Source organism: Gymnodraco acuticeps, unplaced genomic scaffold, assembly GCF_902827175.1.
Source record: "Gymnodraco acuticeps unplaced genomic scaffold, fGymAcu1.1, whole genome shotgun sequence".
Classification (NCBI taxonomy): domain Eukaryota; kingdom Metazoa; phylum Chordata; class Actinopteri; order Perciformes; family Bathydraconidae; genus Gymnodraco; species Gymnodraco acuticeps.
In genome coordinates, this window is record NW_022990822.1 from 174,373 (window position 1) to 190,084 (window position 15,712).

The 15,712-nt window shown below is 43.9% G+C and overlaps 1 protein-coding gene across 6 annotated transcripts in view; it reads left to right on the plus strand.

Moving 5' to 3' along the window:
* The window catches only part of LOC117557151 (tyrosine-protein kinase Fyn), a 109,036-nt gene that overhangs the window by 87,145 nt on the left and 6,179 nt on the right, over positions 1–15,712 (plus strand). For 4 of the 6 annotated variants that reach the window (XM_034232841.1, XM_034232840.1, XM_034232842.1 and 1 more), the window contains 5 exons: positions 8,118–8,221; positions 8,323–8,472; positions 12,221–12,385; positions 12,688–12,843; positions 15,042–15,221. In XM_034232841.1, the coding sequence (XP_034088732.1) occupies positions 8,118–8,221; positions 8,323–8,472; positions 12,221–12,385; positions 12,688–12,843; positions 15,042–15,221 (755 nt within the window). The remainder of the gene's footprint in view (positions 1–8,117; positions 8,222–8,322; positions 8,473–12,220; positions 12,386–12,687; positions 12,844–15,041; positions 15,222–15,712) is intronic. The other 2 variants (XM_034232844.1, XM_034232845.1) reach the window with 2 other exon arrangements.

Consider the following 15,712-nt stretch of genomic DNA (forward strand, 5'->3'; position numbering starts at 1 on the left):
ATGCTCCGATCGCCAATTTTGGGGCCGATCGCCGGAATCAGTATCGGCCGATCGCCGATCCGATCGAGTGGGCGGGGCCTAAATGGAAGATTTAAACATCACTTTAAATCTTCCATTTAAAGTGATGTTTAAAACTCAGTCACTGGAGCTTCCACAAACAACAATCAACTTAATTATTACATTCAAATGATGTACATTATTCAAGTTTACATTCACTTTGGATAATAACACGGGAGAAATGAGCGGAAGCGCTCTCTTTTCCTCTCTCCCTCTCTCTCTCCCCCCTCTCTCCCCCTCTCTCTCTCTCCTGACAGCCTGTCAGTATCTCATGCAGCTCACTGATCCAGTAATGATGAGTGACCCGACAGTGAAGAATAAATATATGTATAACTAGTTTAGCTTGTTCCAGAGGTAGATAAAATAGCTAAGTGTGTTAGGTCTAACTCTTGTGTGTTTCGTTCCGCTCACCGGTCCGGCGGGCGGAGCTGCAGGATTTCTGCTTCACACACACGTTGCATACCGCTATTTTACTGTCTTTTTCGGACACCTTAAAATAATGCCAGACCGGTGAAGCCATGTTGGCGAGCTTGTTTTGCCGAACACAGAGAAAAGTGTCATGTATTTTACGTCATGCGATCGGCTCTCGCGATCGGCATGTTTAGAGAGCACCGATCGATCGGTAGAGAGTGAGTATCGGCCGATCTCGATCGGTGACCGATTGATCGGAGCATCCCTAGTTACCACATACTGTTGGAGCACCACCCAATGGCGGTGGTGGAAGGTTCACCTCTGCTCCGCGCATCCCTTGATGACTGATGAGCTGGTCAAATTTATAAAAGAAGGAACTCAAGGCACCAGAATAAAGGTTAAACAATAATCTGTTTTAATGGTAAAATAGACCCTCCAGAAAAACGCGGGCAAAAACCCTTGATTATGCAATTAAACATGCAGGGTTTTTATGTGATTTTATGCGGTGAAATTGCGGGAAGTTGCGAAAAAGAATAGATTTTTTTTTAAATTTTGGGCTGTCTTATTTATTCTCTCTCACACACAACCTGCCACTAACGTTAAACCCCTTTCCTATTCAATTAAACACATTCAATGTTTATTTATTGTAAAAGCAATTGGGCTATTATAATCACACACACACACACACACACACACACACACACACACACACACACACACACACTTCTCCGCCTCATTCTGTTTTCATTTACTCGTTCGTTATCTGACCAGCTTCAATCTTGTTGGCTTCTCACTTCGTTTCTTGTAGCCCTCGAAAGGGTTTTGGAGGTTGATGCCTCGGTGAACGTGAGTTGTTTGGATTTCTTGTCCGCAGCAGCAGAAAGCATTTTCGAATGTTTGAATGAATCAAAGTGGGTCGTCACCGTGGATTTTCTCTTATGCTCCAACCTATGGCTCCAACACACAGTTGCACGGGGTGCAGAATAGTTTCCCCCCACTTTCGTGCAAGACATCGGGGTACTGCTTTGCCCGGTCTTTAGCAGAAATGTTCGTCGGTAAATGAGATGGATTAGATTTTTTCATCTTGGTGTTTTCTCTCTCGTGTGAGTTCCACACGTTCACTCTACGGTGTTGTTTACCTTCTGTGATGCGTGAACTGATGACGTCGCGTCATCATCATCACTACTTCACGTCAAGACGAGTTAACTTTTTTTTTTCTCTACTTTGTGTGGAAAAATGCGGGGATTATGCGGCCTTTTGATAAATATGCGGCCTTTTAAAAATCTGCGCCATTTTGCTGATTATGCGGTAAATTCTGCGATCGCAGAATCGCGTTTTTCTGGAGGGTCTAGTAAAAGCAACAATACACAATACAGAGCACTCTGCAATAGTACAAAATACAGAGTACTCCGGGCTCAATTCCTACCACCGTGTGATATACGTACCACGACAGCCAGTCAGACAAAGAGCCCCGAGCATGAGAATATCATAATATTTATACACACAAGTGGGGAGGGGTTGTGTTGGTTGCTCCTCCCTAGCTATTTGTTATTGGCGATTTCACTTCTGGGCGAGCCCTAGACCGTGAGCTGGTAGTTCTCCATTGGCCGGTTTCACTTCTGGGCAGGACCTTAGGCAATGAGTCGGCAGTTGTTGACTCCGTCTGATTCGCTCCCTCTCCTTACAGTGTGTGTGTGTCTAAATAAGGATGTTTCCTGCCATGCAAACTGCTCCTACTTCATACAGAGTAATTAAGCACACACATATATTTAACCCAACTACTCCAAAATGTTGTGGCAATTTAGCACGCACGACATGAAAGAATAAAACAGAGGAATCAAATAAAACACAAACACAGGTACAGTTGCTCAATAATCACACAGCATGTATAGCCCATGGATAAGAACTGGATACAGCGTGGGAGGCGGGGCCTCATTCATTCCTATGAGAGTTGCTCATTGGCGCATGATGAAAAATGGCCCAACTTTTGAGAGAGCGAAACGTCACAGATTACCCGGCATGCCTGAGAAGTACCCGTATGTGCACTCATAGAGCATGCGCAACTTTAACCACGCCGCCCAAAAGGCTCGTTCACATTAAGCACGTCAATTTGCGTACACGTTACAGCACCACACGTTCATGACAGCATGGTACTGGATTTATATTAACGAGGCGGCAGTTAGCGGCTAGCTAGTAAATGATGCTAAGTTACACATCAATCGTTATGTACTTTTATATTACGCTGACATCAGGATCTAGTGATATCCAAGCAACAGAGCTTCATTTAGCATGATACTTGTGTGGGTTGTACATGAAACCACTTGGTAATAGATCAAACATGTATATGTTGAAGCCTGTTATGATCAATTGTGAGTTAAAACTTTATCTAAAAAGTAAAGCTGATGATGGATTACTGTGGTGGAGTTAAAATAACAATAGCCTATTTCCATATATATATATATATATATATATATATTAGGGCTGTCAAGTTAACGCGTTAATAACGCGCTAACGCAAACAAAAATTAACGCCACTAATTATTTTAACGCGATTAACGCATGTGTATTTTTTGTCCTCGGCTGCCCCGTAGTTTCAGAGCGCATCGAGTTTAAAATACCATCTACAAGCTGATACTGACAGCCCCGCTCCTGCTGCCCGCTTGCGGCAGACCACACTTCCACGCTCACCGGCAGGCACCGACTGGCCATCGGGAGGACCGGGAGGGTGTGTGTATGTGTGGCCCGAGCGAGCGAGAGAGAGACCTTACGTGTATTGTTGTTGTTAGCATCTGGTGCTAGCTAGCTGCGCTAATGGATATAAGGAGCTGTTTAAATGAAAACAGAGGAGCGACATTTCGCCACAACTGCGCCGAGCACTTGACTTTATGCAGGAAGCCAGACAGTGGGACATTGTACGAGAAGTCAGCACACTCATCACGGATAGTGCGCAACATGATTGCAGCGTCCAAGCAGCTCCCGTTCGAGCATATGCCTTGAGTTGCACATAGCTCCAACGATCCATCACACACACACACACACACACACACACACACACACACACACACACACACACACACACACACACACACACACACACACACACACACACACACACACACACTCTCTCTCTCTCTCTCTCTCTCTCTCTCTCTCTCTCTCACACACACACACACACCATTTGTATTGTATTATTGTATGAGAGAGGTTCCAGGTTGAATTGAGGCGAATATTTGTAATGTTCAAATGATAATAAACATTAGCATAAAGCATATTTGTCCACTCATATGTTGATAAGAGTATTAAAAACTTGAAAAATATTCCTCTAAGGTACATTTAGAACAGATAAAAAATGTGCGATTAATTTGCGATTAATCGCGATTAAATATTTTAATCGACTGACAGCCCTAATATATATATATATATATATATTATTACAGCTCCGTGGGCTGGCAGTAAGGCAATATGGTCCGTTGTTATTGTGCATCCATGGGTAAAGAGAAACTCATGTAGTACTTAACATGAACGTGCCAGGCGGCACGGTCCTGTGGGTTAGATGCGCGTTCATAATGCAGATGGAAATAACTCTCAGAATAACGTTATTAGCACATTTTTACAACTTGAGGAACAAATGTTTTTAATAAGGGCTATACAAACGTTCATACTGGGTAGTTTATTTAGTTTAAAAAAAAATATCCAACTAGTTACAGACCACTCTTTCCCCATGTAAGTCAATGGGAAAAAGTGTTTCCGGGCCTGGCAACCAAAAGGAAGTGTAGTACCGCCGTTTGGCCACAACGAATATTCTCATCAGACTCCGGCGCACTTCCTGGGGGCTTGGTATAGCCACTGCAATGAACACCCACATTTTCCCTATGCAGCCTACCACACAAATGTCACATGTTTTTCTCTCTGCGTCTCATGACATCTTTAGGATTAGTTAACTTAACAAAGGTTAACTGTTCTTATATCCTAAAGCCTCCTCTGAACTTCCTCTAACCTCGAAGTCAGCTCACTTAACAGGAATACATCTATTGATAAATTCAGAACGACCATTATCCCATGGCCTCTCTAGGAGTCTTGCAGGATATGAATTATCCAATTAACTAACGTCTGCCCACGAGCGCACATACACACACAGGGCTCTGTTCTTGGTCCCCTCCTCTTCTCCGTGTACACAAACTCGCTCGGATCAGTCATTAGCCCGCATGGTTTTTCTTACCACTGCTACGCTGATGACACCCAATTAATTCTGTCCTTTCCCCGCTCAGAGACCCAGGTCGTCGCACGCATCTCTGCTTGTCTAGCTGACATCTCTCAGTGGATGTCTGCTCACCACCTCAAGCTCAACCTTGACAAGACTGAGCTGCTCTTCCTCCCGGGAAAAGATTGTCCCACTCTTGACCTAACAATCAACATCGGCACCTCAGTTGTTTCCCCGACTCAGACTGCAAGGAATCTGGGTGTGACCCTAGATAACAGCCTGTCCTTCACTGCAAACATCGCTGCTACAACCCGCTGCTGCAGATACACGCTTTACAACATCAGGAAGATACGTCCCCAGCTGACTCAGAAAGCGACTCAGGTTCTGGTCCAGGCTCTCGTCATCTCACGCCTAGACTACTGCAACTCCCTCCTGGCTGGTCTACCTGCATGTGCCATCCGACCTCTGCAGCTCATCCAGAATGCAGCGGCTCGTCTGGTCTTCAACCTTCCTAAATGTTCCCACACCACTCCGCTCCTCCGCTCCCTTCACTGGCTTCCGGTAACTGCTAGAATCCACTTCAAGACACTGGTACTTGCTTACCATGCTGCGAATGGATCTGGCCCTTCGTACATCCAGGACATGGTTAAACCGTACACCCCAGCGCGTGCACTACGCTCTGCATCAGCCAAACGACTCGTTGCGCCCTCGCTGCGAGGGGGACCCAAGTTCCCATCGGCGAAAACACGTGGGTTTGCTGTCCTGGCTCCAAGATGGTGGAATGAGCTCCCCATTGACATCAGGACGGCAGATAGCTTGCACATCTTCCGGCGCAAACTGAAAACTCATCTCTTTCGACTCCACTTCGAGCGTTAGAACTATTAACGAAGCACTTTTATACTAATAAAGGACTGGCTTATCTAAAGCCAGTTGAGTAGCACTTGAAATGTTTGGCTCTATGAAACCTGATGTACTTTATGATTCTGTTTTCTTCAAGGTTGTGTCTTCCTGGTCGAATGTACTTATTGTAAGTCGCTTTGGATAAAAGCGTCAGCTAAATGCAATGTAATGTAATGTAACATACATTTTCCCCTATGCAACTTACGCACCAACATTTTTATCGTTTCTTAGCTAATGCATGCTGGATATGAACCACTAACAAACAAGACTTTAATTGTATTAGGTCTGAGGAAGCCCCTCTCTTGGAGTTCCTCTGACCTCTTACCAATTAAATTAACATGGGTACATCTGCTGTTAATTTGCAAAGACCATTGATAATTAGCAAAGAGACTCATGGGCCTCTTCTAATGACTTTCTGAAAAATACTCATCCACGGGTAATCATTTTACTCAAGGCAGAAATCACAGGTTGTACTGTACCTCACCTACTCACAAATAGCCAAAAAAACACCTTTTGATTATAACACAAAAGTGGAAGAAAAGACCATTTGCGCTAATCTACTTCTACTAAAGATGGGACATCATTATAGGAATATTATTATAAAAAACCTCTCGTCCAAAAAATGTACTCGTCCATTCAAGTTTAACACATATGAATATATAAAAACACACATATATTAGTGACAACACAATTCAACACACTTCTTATATATCAGGTGACATTAAAAATGAATATACCAGAAATATGCTGTATTAAACTGTTAAACATTAAACATGTTATTTTAATACTTCAATACTTCCAAAACTGTAACTGACAATAAGACATATAAATAATTAAGAGCAGGAGACTCCAAACAAACAGCTTCCTCTCAGTAAGGGCTTGAAATGTGCATTCATTTGTGTTGAGGATGTCAGTAGCTGCATTCAGATAAGACCTGCCCTGTACCAACTACACTGCTGCAAACAGCTGATATCTCAGCTGTGTGTTTCTGAGCCTATGGATTCTTGCTCAGCACTGGTCCGGTTTGATGCTGACTCTCTGAAGATTTTAAAGAGTACGTCATATTGCTGGGGTATTCGAGATTGAGGCTGTAGATTGCCCCCATTGCTCACATCTTGGAGGTCATGTAGGACGATGGTGTCCCACACCACAGCCACATGAGGCAGAGGGCCTTCCTGTCCAATCAACAGTCTGCATTCCTTCTGCATCACACAAGGGTTTCTCCATGGGCCTAATGACAAAGATATGCACATCTTAACTTACATTTCCAAATGTTAAACATCACTGCCATTAGGACTCCTCATTTTCTAGTAGTCTCTTTCACATTTTTAAATGTATTTTTACAAGTGAAATCTCTCAAAGTACAATTGAAATAAATACAGGACAAAGAGCACAGTCAGCATTATATGTAGCCATTATTGCCTTTGTCAACTTAACCCAAAATAAAACTTACACAATACAAGTTCTGTAACAATGAGCATAACATTGAGTGTGGCAAAACTTCAAATTAAGCGAAAGAAAAGTGAAAGACTAGAATATGTTAATATAGTGACATCACACATCCTGATTATGTCAGAGGAATCCTCTGAAAGACATTTTGGAAGGCAGTCGTTCTTCTGTACCAGAACAGACATAAGCAAAATGAGAAAATGAGAGCAGCATGTAACAGCTGTAGCAACTGAAACAAAAAGAGCACATACTTTATGTTGTATTATTAACTTCCCATAGTTCAGTAATAATAAATACTCTACTACAAGTCAAAATCCACAATTCAAAACATTTCTTATGTAACAGTATTATCAGCGAACATAAGCTGCAGTAGAATGTTCCCTCTTTGTATTCTATCATTAAAGCTGAAGGTAAAACAAATCTAAAGTAAGTCAGACATATGTAGTGCATATATATTATATACACGTGTGTGTGTGTGTGTGTGTGTGTGTGTGTGTGTGTGTGTGTGTGTGTGTGTGTGTGTGTGTGTGTGTGTGTGTGTGTGTGTGTGTGTGTGTGTGTGTGTGTGTGTGTGTGTGTGTGTGTGTAGTGAAAAGTGCAATATTTACAGCTGAGATGTAGTGGTGAAATACAAGCATATCAATGACAATTCACTTTCACTGATCTATTGTAATCAGCATTTGTATCAGCCAAAATGCTAAATATTGGCTTGAAAGATTACAAAGGAGAAGACACTCTGCTTGGGGTGATTCACAATAACATTTCCCGTGTTCAGGATCACTTTGTATTGCACTCAAAATCCAAAACTTGTCAGAGCTCTTTGAATGAAAGAGACAATGTAACTTGACATGACTAAAGGGGGCTGTGATGTTTGACATTGTGCCTGGATCAGTGGGGGCCTTATTCAGGGTTTGTTAATGAGTTCTCAGGAAACATCTCCTACGATTATCTGGATCTCACAATGACCCAATGAAAGTCTTAAACTTGCCTTATGTGAGAAATAAACAAAACTAAGACTGGAGCAAGAGGACGTTCCTGCAGTCAATTCTACTTCTTACCAATCTGCTGTTGGGTTACCATGGTTTCTCCTCTCATTGCAGCTGGTACTTTGGTAAATTGGGCCGTAAAGATGCAGAGAGGCAGCTGCTGTCCACTGGCAATCCTCGAGGAACCTATCTGATCCGGGAGAGTGAAACCACAAAGGGTGAGCCCACTGACACTATCAACCTGCGTCACTCAGACATTCCCTGATTGCAATCAGAGTCAGGTTCCTGATGTTGAGTCTATGAACTGTGTGTCCCCCAGGTGCCTTCTCTCTGTCCATACGGGACTGGGACGATGTGAAAGGGGACCATGTCAAGCATTATAAGATCCGAAAGCTGGACAGTGGCGGTTACTACATCACCACCAGGGCTCAGTTTGACACTCTGCAGCAGCTGGTGCAGCACTACTCAGGTACATCACTGTCAGACATCCACACTGCCACTAACCCCGTGTTGATCTGACCACTTCTCACTAAGCAACACCACATAATACAGTACCAGTATTCATGTAATCAAGATTCATTTCAGTGCGTTACCTTTTTATTTAAGGATATTTTCTGATAAATGTATTTATTCTGGTTATTGCAAGGACACATTCCGGTTCATGTATTTGACTTACTTCAAGAACCTACCTTTGAGCACAAAGCCTATATTTGTTATTGCCTTGTGGAGCTTCTAACCTAAAGCACACTCCATTTAAGAGAGGAAACAGACAGATGTTGCCATGGAGACCTAAGTTATGATGGAGCATTGGCACAGCAGCCCCGTTTGTATCAGTCCATACAGCAACGTCAAAGTCCGCTGTCCTTCTCCTTGAATTGATCCAGAGCATTAAGCAGACACCGTGCCGCTGCATCTGATCACATGATCACATGCAGCCATGACAGATGGCTGTTACCATGAGGCACCAGAAAAAAATGCAAACCTAAGATATGTCACATTATGTCCACCTTCTACCGTGCACGCTTCTTTATTCATTATGAACCAAAGTCATGTGTTGCCTCAGTTCTTAGAGCAGTGAAGAAGAAACATAACGACTGCTTTGTTCCACCGGAAAGGCAACTCTTCTGAAGCAAAGGCGTCCCAGTTTGCATCTGCTCCTCTCGGTGCAAACTGGGACTCCTGACGCCATATGTGTGTTTACAGGGTGAGACTTAGGGTTAGGGTCTTCAGTTGTCCTCATGTTATCAGTGTTCCCCCTCTCCCTCAGTGTTCCCCCTCTGTGTATCCCCCTCTTCCTCTGTGTACCCCCTCTTCCTCTTCCTCTGTGTACCCCTCTTCCTCTCCCTCTGTGTTCCCCCTCTTCCTCTGTGTACCCCCTCTTCCTCTTCCTCTGTGTACCCCCTCTTCCTCTGTGTACCCCCTCTTCCTCTTCCTCTGTGTATCCCCCTCTTCCTCTGTGTACCCCCTCTTCCTCTTCCTCTGTGTACCCCTCTTCCTCTTCCTCTGTGTACCCCTCTTCCTCTCCCTCTGTGTTCCCCCTCTTCCTCTGTGTACCCCCTCTTCCTCTTCCTCTGTGTACCCCCTCTTCCTCTTCCTCTGTGTACCCCTTCTTCCTCTCCCTCTGTGTTCCCCCTCTTCCTCTGTGTACCACCTCTTCCTCTTCCTCTGTGTACCCCCTCTTCCTCTCCCTCTGTGTTCCCCCTCTTCCTCTGTGTACCCCCTCTTCCTCTTCCTCTGTGTACCCCCTCTTCCTCTCCCTCTGTGTTCCCCCTCTTCCTCTGTGTACCCCCTCTTCCTCTTCCTCTGTGTACCCCCTCTTCCTCTGTGTTCCCCCTCTTCCTCTGTGTACCCCCTCTTCCTCTTCCTCTGTGTACCCCCTCTTCCTCTCCCTCTGTGTTCCCCCTCTTCCTCTGTGTACCCCCTCTTCCTCTTCCTCTGTGTCTTCTCACTGAGAAAGGATATGTTTCCTGTCATGCTCTAATTGGCACGTTGACATATTGATATTTACACCCTAAAGTCAACACCATGGATTCTCTGTGTGTTTGTCACATGTCACATTATCCCTAACCTTCTACACTACGGTGCATGAATCGCCTTTATAGACGACATATGGAGCTGACGACATGTCGTCAACTAACCGTGACTCTTTTCAGGGCTTGTGCTTGTGTTGCTTTGTGCTTTCCTCTGTCCTCATGTGTGTAAAGACATCAGCTGATCACTGCCCATCTGGATGCACATCACATTTAAAGGGAGAGTACGTAACATTTGAGAAGAGAAAAACAGTCCCCCCCAGTTTGTTCTTATTTTGAGATAGCAACGTTAAAAACCCCATTATAAAATGTGAAATGAAGATGTTTTCAGAATCAAGATAGCATATCTCATTTTTGTATAAAGTAATGATTTGGCTTACCATGAGTGTTCTATTGTGAAAGGCACCGTGGCTTCCTGTGGAGCACACTTAGGAGACGTGTTGCTGCTGCTCGTGGCTACTAAATGAATACAAGACAACATCTTGTTTAGCAAGTTAATGAATCGCTCCCTCACAAAGAGCTTTCAAATCCAATAATGGATGAGGTCAAAACTGAGGGCACAGAATTCTTATTTGAAGCTGCCACGCCTTTCTATGAAAAAGCTGCTGTTTTGATTTGTGGTGTGAGGAGAGGGTCCACATAGTGACAACAGAATGAACAGTCAGCTCAGTGAGCAGCCAGATGGGCTCTGATGGTGGAGCTGCAGGTTGAACCCCCCCCACAGCCTTTATCTGGTCTTTACTGCCTCGTGCAAACAACCCGGGGGCTTATCACTGGAGGGGGGGGGTCACTTTGTCCCTGCAGTATTAAAGGGGAGGGTGGTCTCACTAGATATCAGCATGAAGGCACAAACGGAAACTCTCCCCTAATCCACTGGCTTAATCAATCACAAGCAAACATGAGCGCTTCCTCCACAGTAAAAGCTGTTTCAGATCAGATAAAGTGAGGAGCACACAGCCGAGGATCAACATGGAGCATCTGGAGCAGCACTCTGCCAACAAGCCGCTGCGTAATGCCTCCCACGTGCTCCACCTTTTGTTTAACCACAACTCTACATGCACATTTCAAACTCTCCCTTTATAGAAATGACTGCCATTATCGTAAAGTGTGTACGCGAGGCGTACATGGCATGTGACCAACACCCAGACTGCTGCTCAGTCCTCCAGCTTCATCTGCAGTTTACTGTATATTCATTCAGACTACTTCAAGACCAAGTTCAAGGGAGAACAGTTACATTTGTTTACTTCCAGTTATCAATAAAACACAATAGCAAAGCTCCATCTGGCTTTATTGGTTTATTGAAGTGGCCACACATATCCCCTAACCCTGTTCTGTCTGGCATTACAGATGCTAGACAGAACAAGAACCAAAGTGAGGCATACCATGATATACATTCATTCATTCAATCAACCAATGTTTATTTATATAGCCCAATATCACAAATGTTACATTTGTCTCAGTGGTCTTCACAATGTGTACAGAATATCAGTATGACAATACGACACCCTCTGTCCTTAGACCCTCTGTCCTTAGACCCTCTGTCCTTAGACCCTCTGTCCTTAGACCCTCACATCATACAAGGAAAAACTTCCGAAGAAAACCCAGAGTTTAAAGGGAAAAATGGGAGAAACCTCAGGGAGAGCAACAGAGGAGGGATCCCTCTCCCAGGACGGACAGACGTGCAATAGATGCCGTGTGTAAATATGTGAAGCAGATATGTACATATCCACAGACACAAAGAGAGAAGGATAAACACAAGGATACAGATTGATCTCCTTCATACATTAGTCTAATAGAAGACTATATTATAAGTAAGATAAGTGTCCAAAAGTAAATTATCCAAACGATCCAAAAGTGCCTGATCCTAGTTCCTGTAAATGCAACTCAAGGATGCTTAGCTCACTTCAGATGTCCATGCTCCCAGTTTGTACCGCAGGCTTCCCATCAGACATTTGTCCATGTCCAAGCCCAAAGTCCACAAGGTCATGAAAACATCATCTGGGCACACACACAGCCCCCTGACGCCTGGTGATAAGCTCCTGTTAGTGTAGTTTTGAGGTGTTGAAACGTCAGACTGATGCCTGCTGGAGCCCTGACCCTAGTGTGTTGGTTTGAGCCCCCCCCCCCTCTCTGCTAACTCTGTACGTGTCTTTCTGTCCTCCTGTTGCCTCGCTGTGCTCCGTGCAGACCGGGCCGCCGGGCTCTGCTGCCGCTTGGTGGTCCCCTGCCACAAGGGGATGCCCCGCCTCGCAGACCTGTCCGTTAAAACTAAGGACGTGTGGGAGATCCCGCGCGAGTCGCTGCAGCTCATCAAGCGTCTTGGGAACGGGCAGTTTGGGGAGGTCTGGATGGGTACGGATCGCCTCTGGAAGAAGAGGCCACATGGAGGGGGCCACACTGAGCCAGCAGAGACACCAGACACAAGCCAACAATCTGGCCGCTAAGGGAGGCAGGACATTTAGACCATTCTCTGTTTGGGGCTTTTTCCAGGAACATTCTTCTGTTTCTGACCCCTCCCTTCCAAAATGAACAACATCCAGTGTGTCAGGAGGCTCTGCTTCACAGTCTGAAGATGGCTCCCTTCCATGTCCCTCTCTGCATGCCCCCCTCCCCAGTAGTTAACCCTGTGTGCCTTCCCTTCCCTCCCCATGTAGAGAGTGCGGATGGTTTGTGCTTTAATTTAACGGCCGTGTGTGTGAACCACATCCCTGACACTGTGGGCTTGAGTCATGATGCCTGGGAGATCAGCAGAGACACTCTTGTGATGGAAATAAAGCTGGGCACGGGATGTTTTGCTGATGTGTTTTACGGTAAGAAAGTACCCCCCGGGCCACCCTGGGAATACATTTGAAGATTTTCTTTTATCCTTTTACCTGCACTCTGTAATATGCCAAGAATTGCAATTGAGTTTGCTCCTGGGAGTGAAAGGGACAGTGATCTCATTCCTCTCCAGCACCCTGCAAGGTTTCAGTGTCTCTTGTAAAACTAAGACTTTGGAGATACACTAGTAATGAATCGAGTACAGCCTTACGTGCAGTACCACACTCCAAAATGGCCAAGTTTAAATAAAGGTTTACAATTATTATAGATTAAAAAAATAATAACATCAAGGAAAGAAAGGAATATAAAAAGACTTTGGGAGTAGCTAAATAAATGATCGGGCCACCTGCAGGAATGAGCTCCTTACATTGATCGTGAGTCAAACTCTAAACTAGCCGTCAGCTGGCTCTCTGTATCTGAAGGGACAGGAGCAGTGTGCAGTTTGAAACTGTTCAGTAATAAACTACTAATTCACAGTCATTGTTTTTGAATGCAAAGGTTTTTAAAATGCACCAAATAATCTCACTATTTATTTACTTATTTACCTCAAATGTAAATCATTTACTCGTGCTTAGGTAAGGAAGTCTAGTATTGGCCATTGTCAGAACACAAGGCTGTGCATTCTTATCATACTCCGGCTCAGCAGTGTAGGGCTCCTCACAGAAGGTGATACCCCCCCCATATATGATTTATGGACTTCATTGTACATCAAAGCATGCACACTTTCCGTAGAGTGAATGTCTTCCCTTGGGGTCACTCTAACATGCTGTCGTCTTGCAGAATGAGAGGAATGGAGGGATCACTGAGTGACTGCATGCCCTGACACAGCAGAGGCCAGCCACCGGCCTGAGAGGCTGACAGGCTGGCCTCTGTCAATCGTCCTACGAAGGGTTATCTGTACCCTCTCCTGGCTTTAAAAGCCACCTTAAAGCTCCCATGTCATGGCCATTTCTACGGATCATAAATCCATTGTTTAGGTCTACTAGAATACATTTACATTGTGCAAGTTTCCAAAATCACAAATCAATGTCCACTCCTAGTCTCGTATCCATTTGATTATCCTTCAGAAACAAACTCTGTGGCAGAAGTACTCAGATCGTGTACTTAGTAAAAGCAGAAGTACTCAGATCGTGTACTTAGTAAAAGTAGAAGTACTCAGATCTTGTACTTAGTAAAAGTAGAAGTACTCAGATCGTGTACTTAGTAAAATTAGAAGTACTCAGATCTTGTTCTTGAGTAAAAGTAGAAGTACTCAGATCTTGTACTTAGTAAAAGTAGAAGTACTCAGATCGTGTACTTAGTAAAAGTAGAAGTACTCAGATCTTGTACTTGAGTAAAAGTAGAAGTACTCAGGACTTGTACTTCAGTAAAAGTAGAAGTACTCAGATCTTGTACTTAGTAAAAGTAGAAGTACTCAGATCTTGTACTTAGTAAAAGTAGAAGTACTCAGATCTTGTACTTGAGTAAAAGTAAGTACTCAGATCTTGTACTTGAGTAAAAGTAGAAGTACCAGAGTGTAGGAATATTCTGTTACAGTAAAAGTCCTGCATTAAAAATGTTCCTCAAGTGAAAGTAGAAAAGTATTATCATCAAAATATAGTGAAAGTAGCGACAGTGAAAGTAGTCATTGTGCAGATTGGTCCATTTCAGAATAATATATATGATATGTTTTATAATGATTGATCATGAAAGTGTTCTCAAAGCTGGTAAAGGTGCAGCTAGTTTGAATGACTTTGTATACTGCAGGGTAGCTGGTGGATTTACTCCAGGTGGAACTACAGTCTGATTTAACACTTGATTATATTTCACATCATTCATCCACATCTGTGAAGTAACTAAAGGGATTAAATACATGTAGTGGAGGAAAAGTACACCATGTACCTCTGACCTGTAGAGGAGAAGAAGTACAAAGTAGCAAAACATGTAAATACTTGAGTAAAGTACAAGTCCATCCAAATGTTACTTAAGTACGGTTCTAAAGTAGCTGTCCTCAGTTACTTTACATCACTGGATGAGCGAGGAGCTGCTTCTCGTGCCGTCTCCTGATCTCATTCTGCACAGCACGTTCACCTCGCGTCCTTTCCCTGTATGAGCCTACAGTCACCTCTCAATAGAAGGTTCTGTCTGACTGACTTGGTGTGAGTTGAATGTGTCCCCCTGTACTGATGGCAGCATGTGTGGTGTGCAGGAACGTGGAACGGCACCACTAAAGTGGCGGTGAAGACCCTGAAGCCCGGCACCATGTCCCCCGAGTCCTTCCTGGAGGAGGCTCAGATCATGAAGAAGCTGCGCCACGACAAGCTGGTGCAGCTCTACGCCGTGGTGTCCGAGGAACCCATCTACATCGTCACAGAGTACATGGGCCAAGGTACACACACACACACACACACACACACACACACACACACAGCCATGACTACAGTTATTTGCTCATAAATGATAAATGATTCATGAATGAAGTTAAATGTAAAATCCTACATTTGATCCAACAGAACTTGTGAAAGTCGTATTAAAGTTTGTTCAAGGTTTTTATTTGTCATACGAACATAGCTACAGTGTAGTTATGACGATGGAAATCTTAGGTCACAGGCTCCTCCAACAGAGCAACACAATACAACTGATAGACAGACAAATATAGTGCAGGTAAATATTAAATACAAAAAGAAAAATGGTTTAAAATAGTGAAAAAGTGAAATAGTGCAATAAGAGTCTGAATGGCAGTTATTGGAATATGATATGTTAGATAAATAATAAATTATTTCTAAGTAGCAGCAGACGTCTCCAGCTGCATCAGCACCTTCAAGACACAACTCTTTGATCCCAACTCGTACTGCTCAGCTCGGGACCAAAACTGGTTGA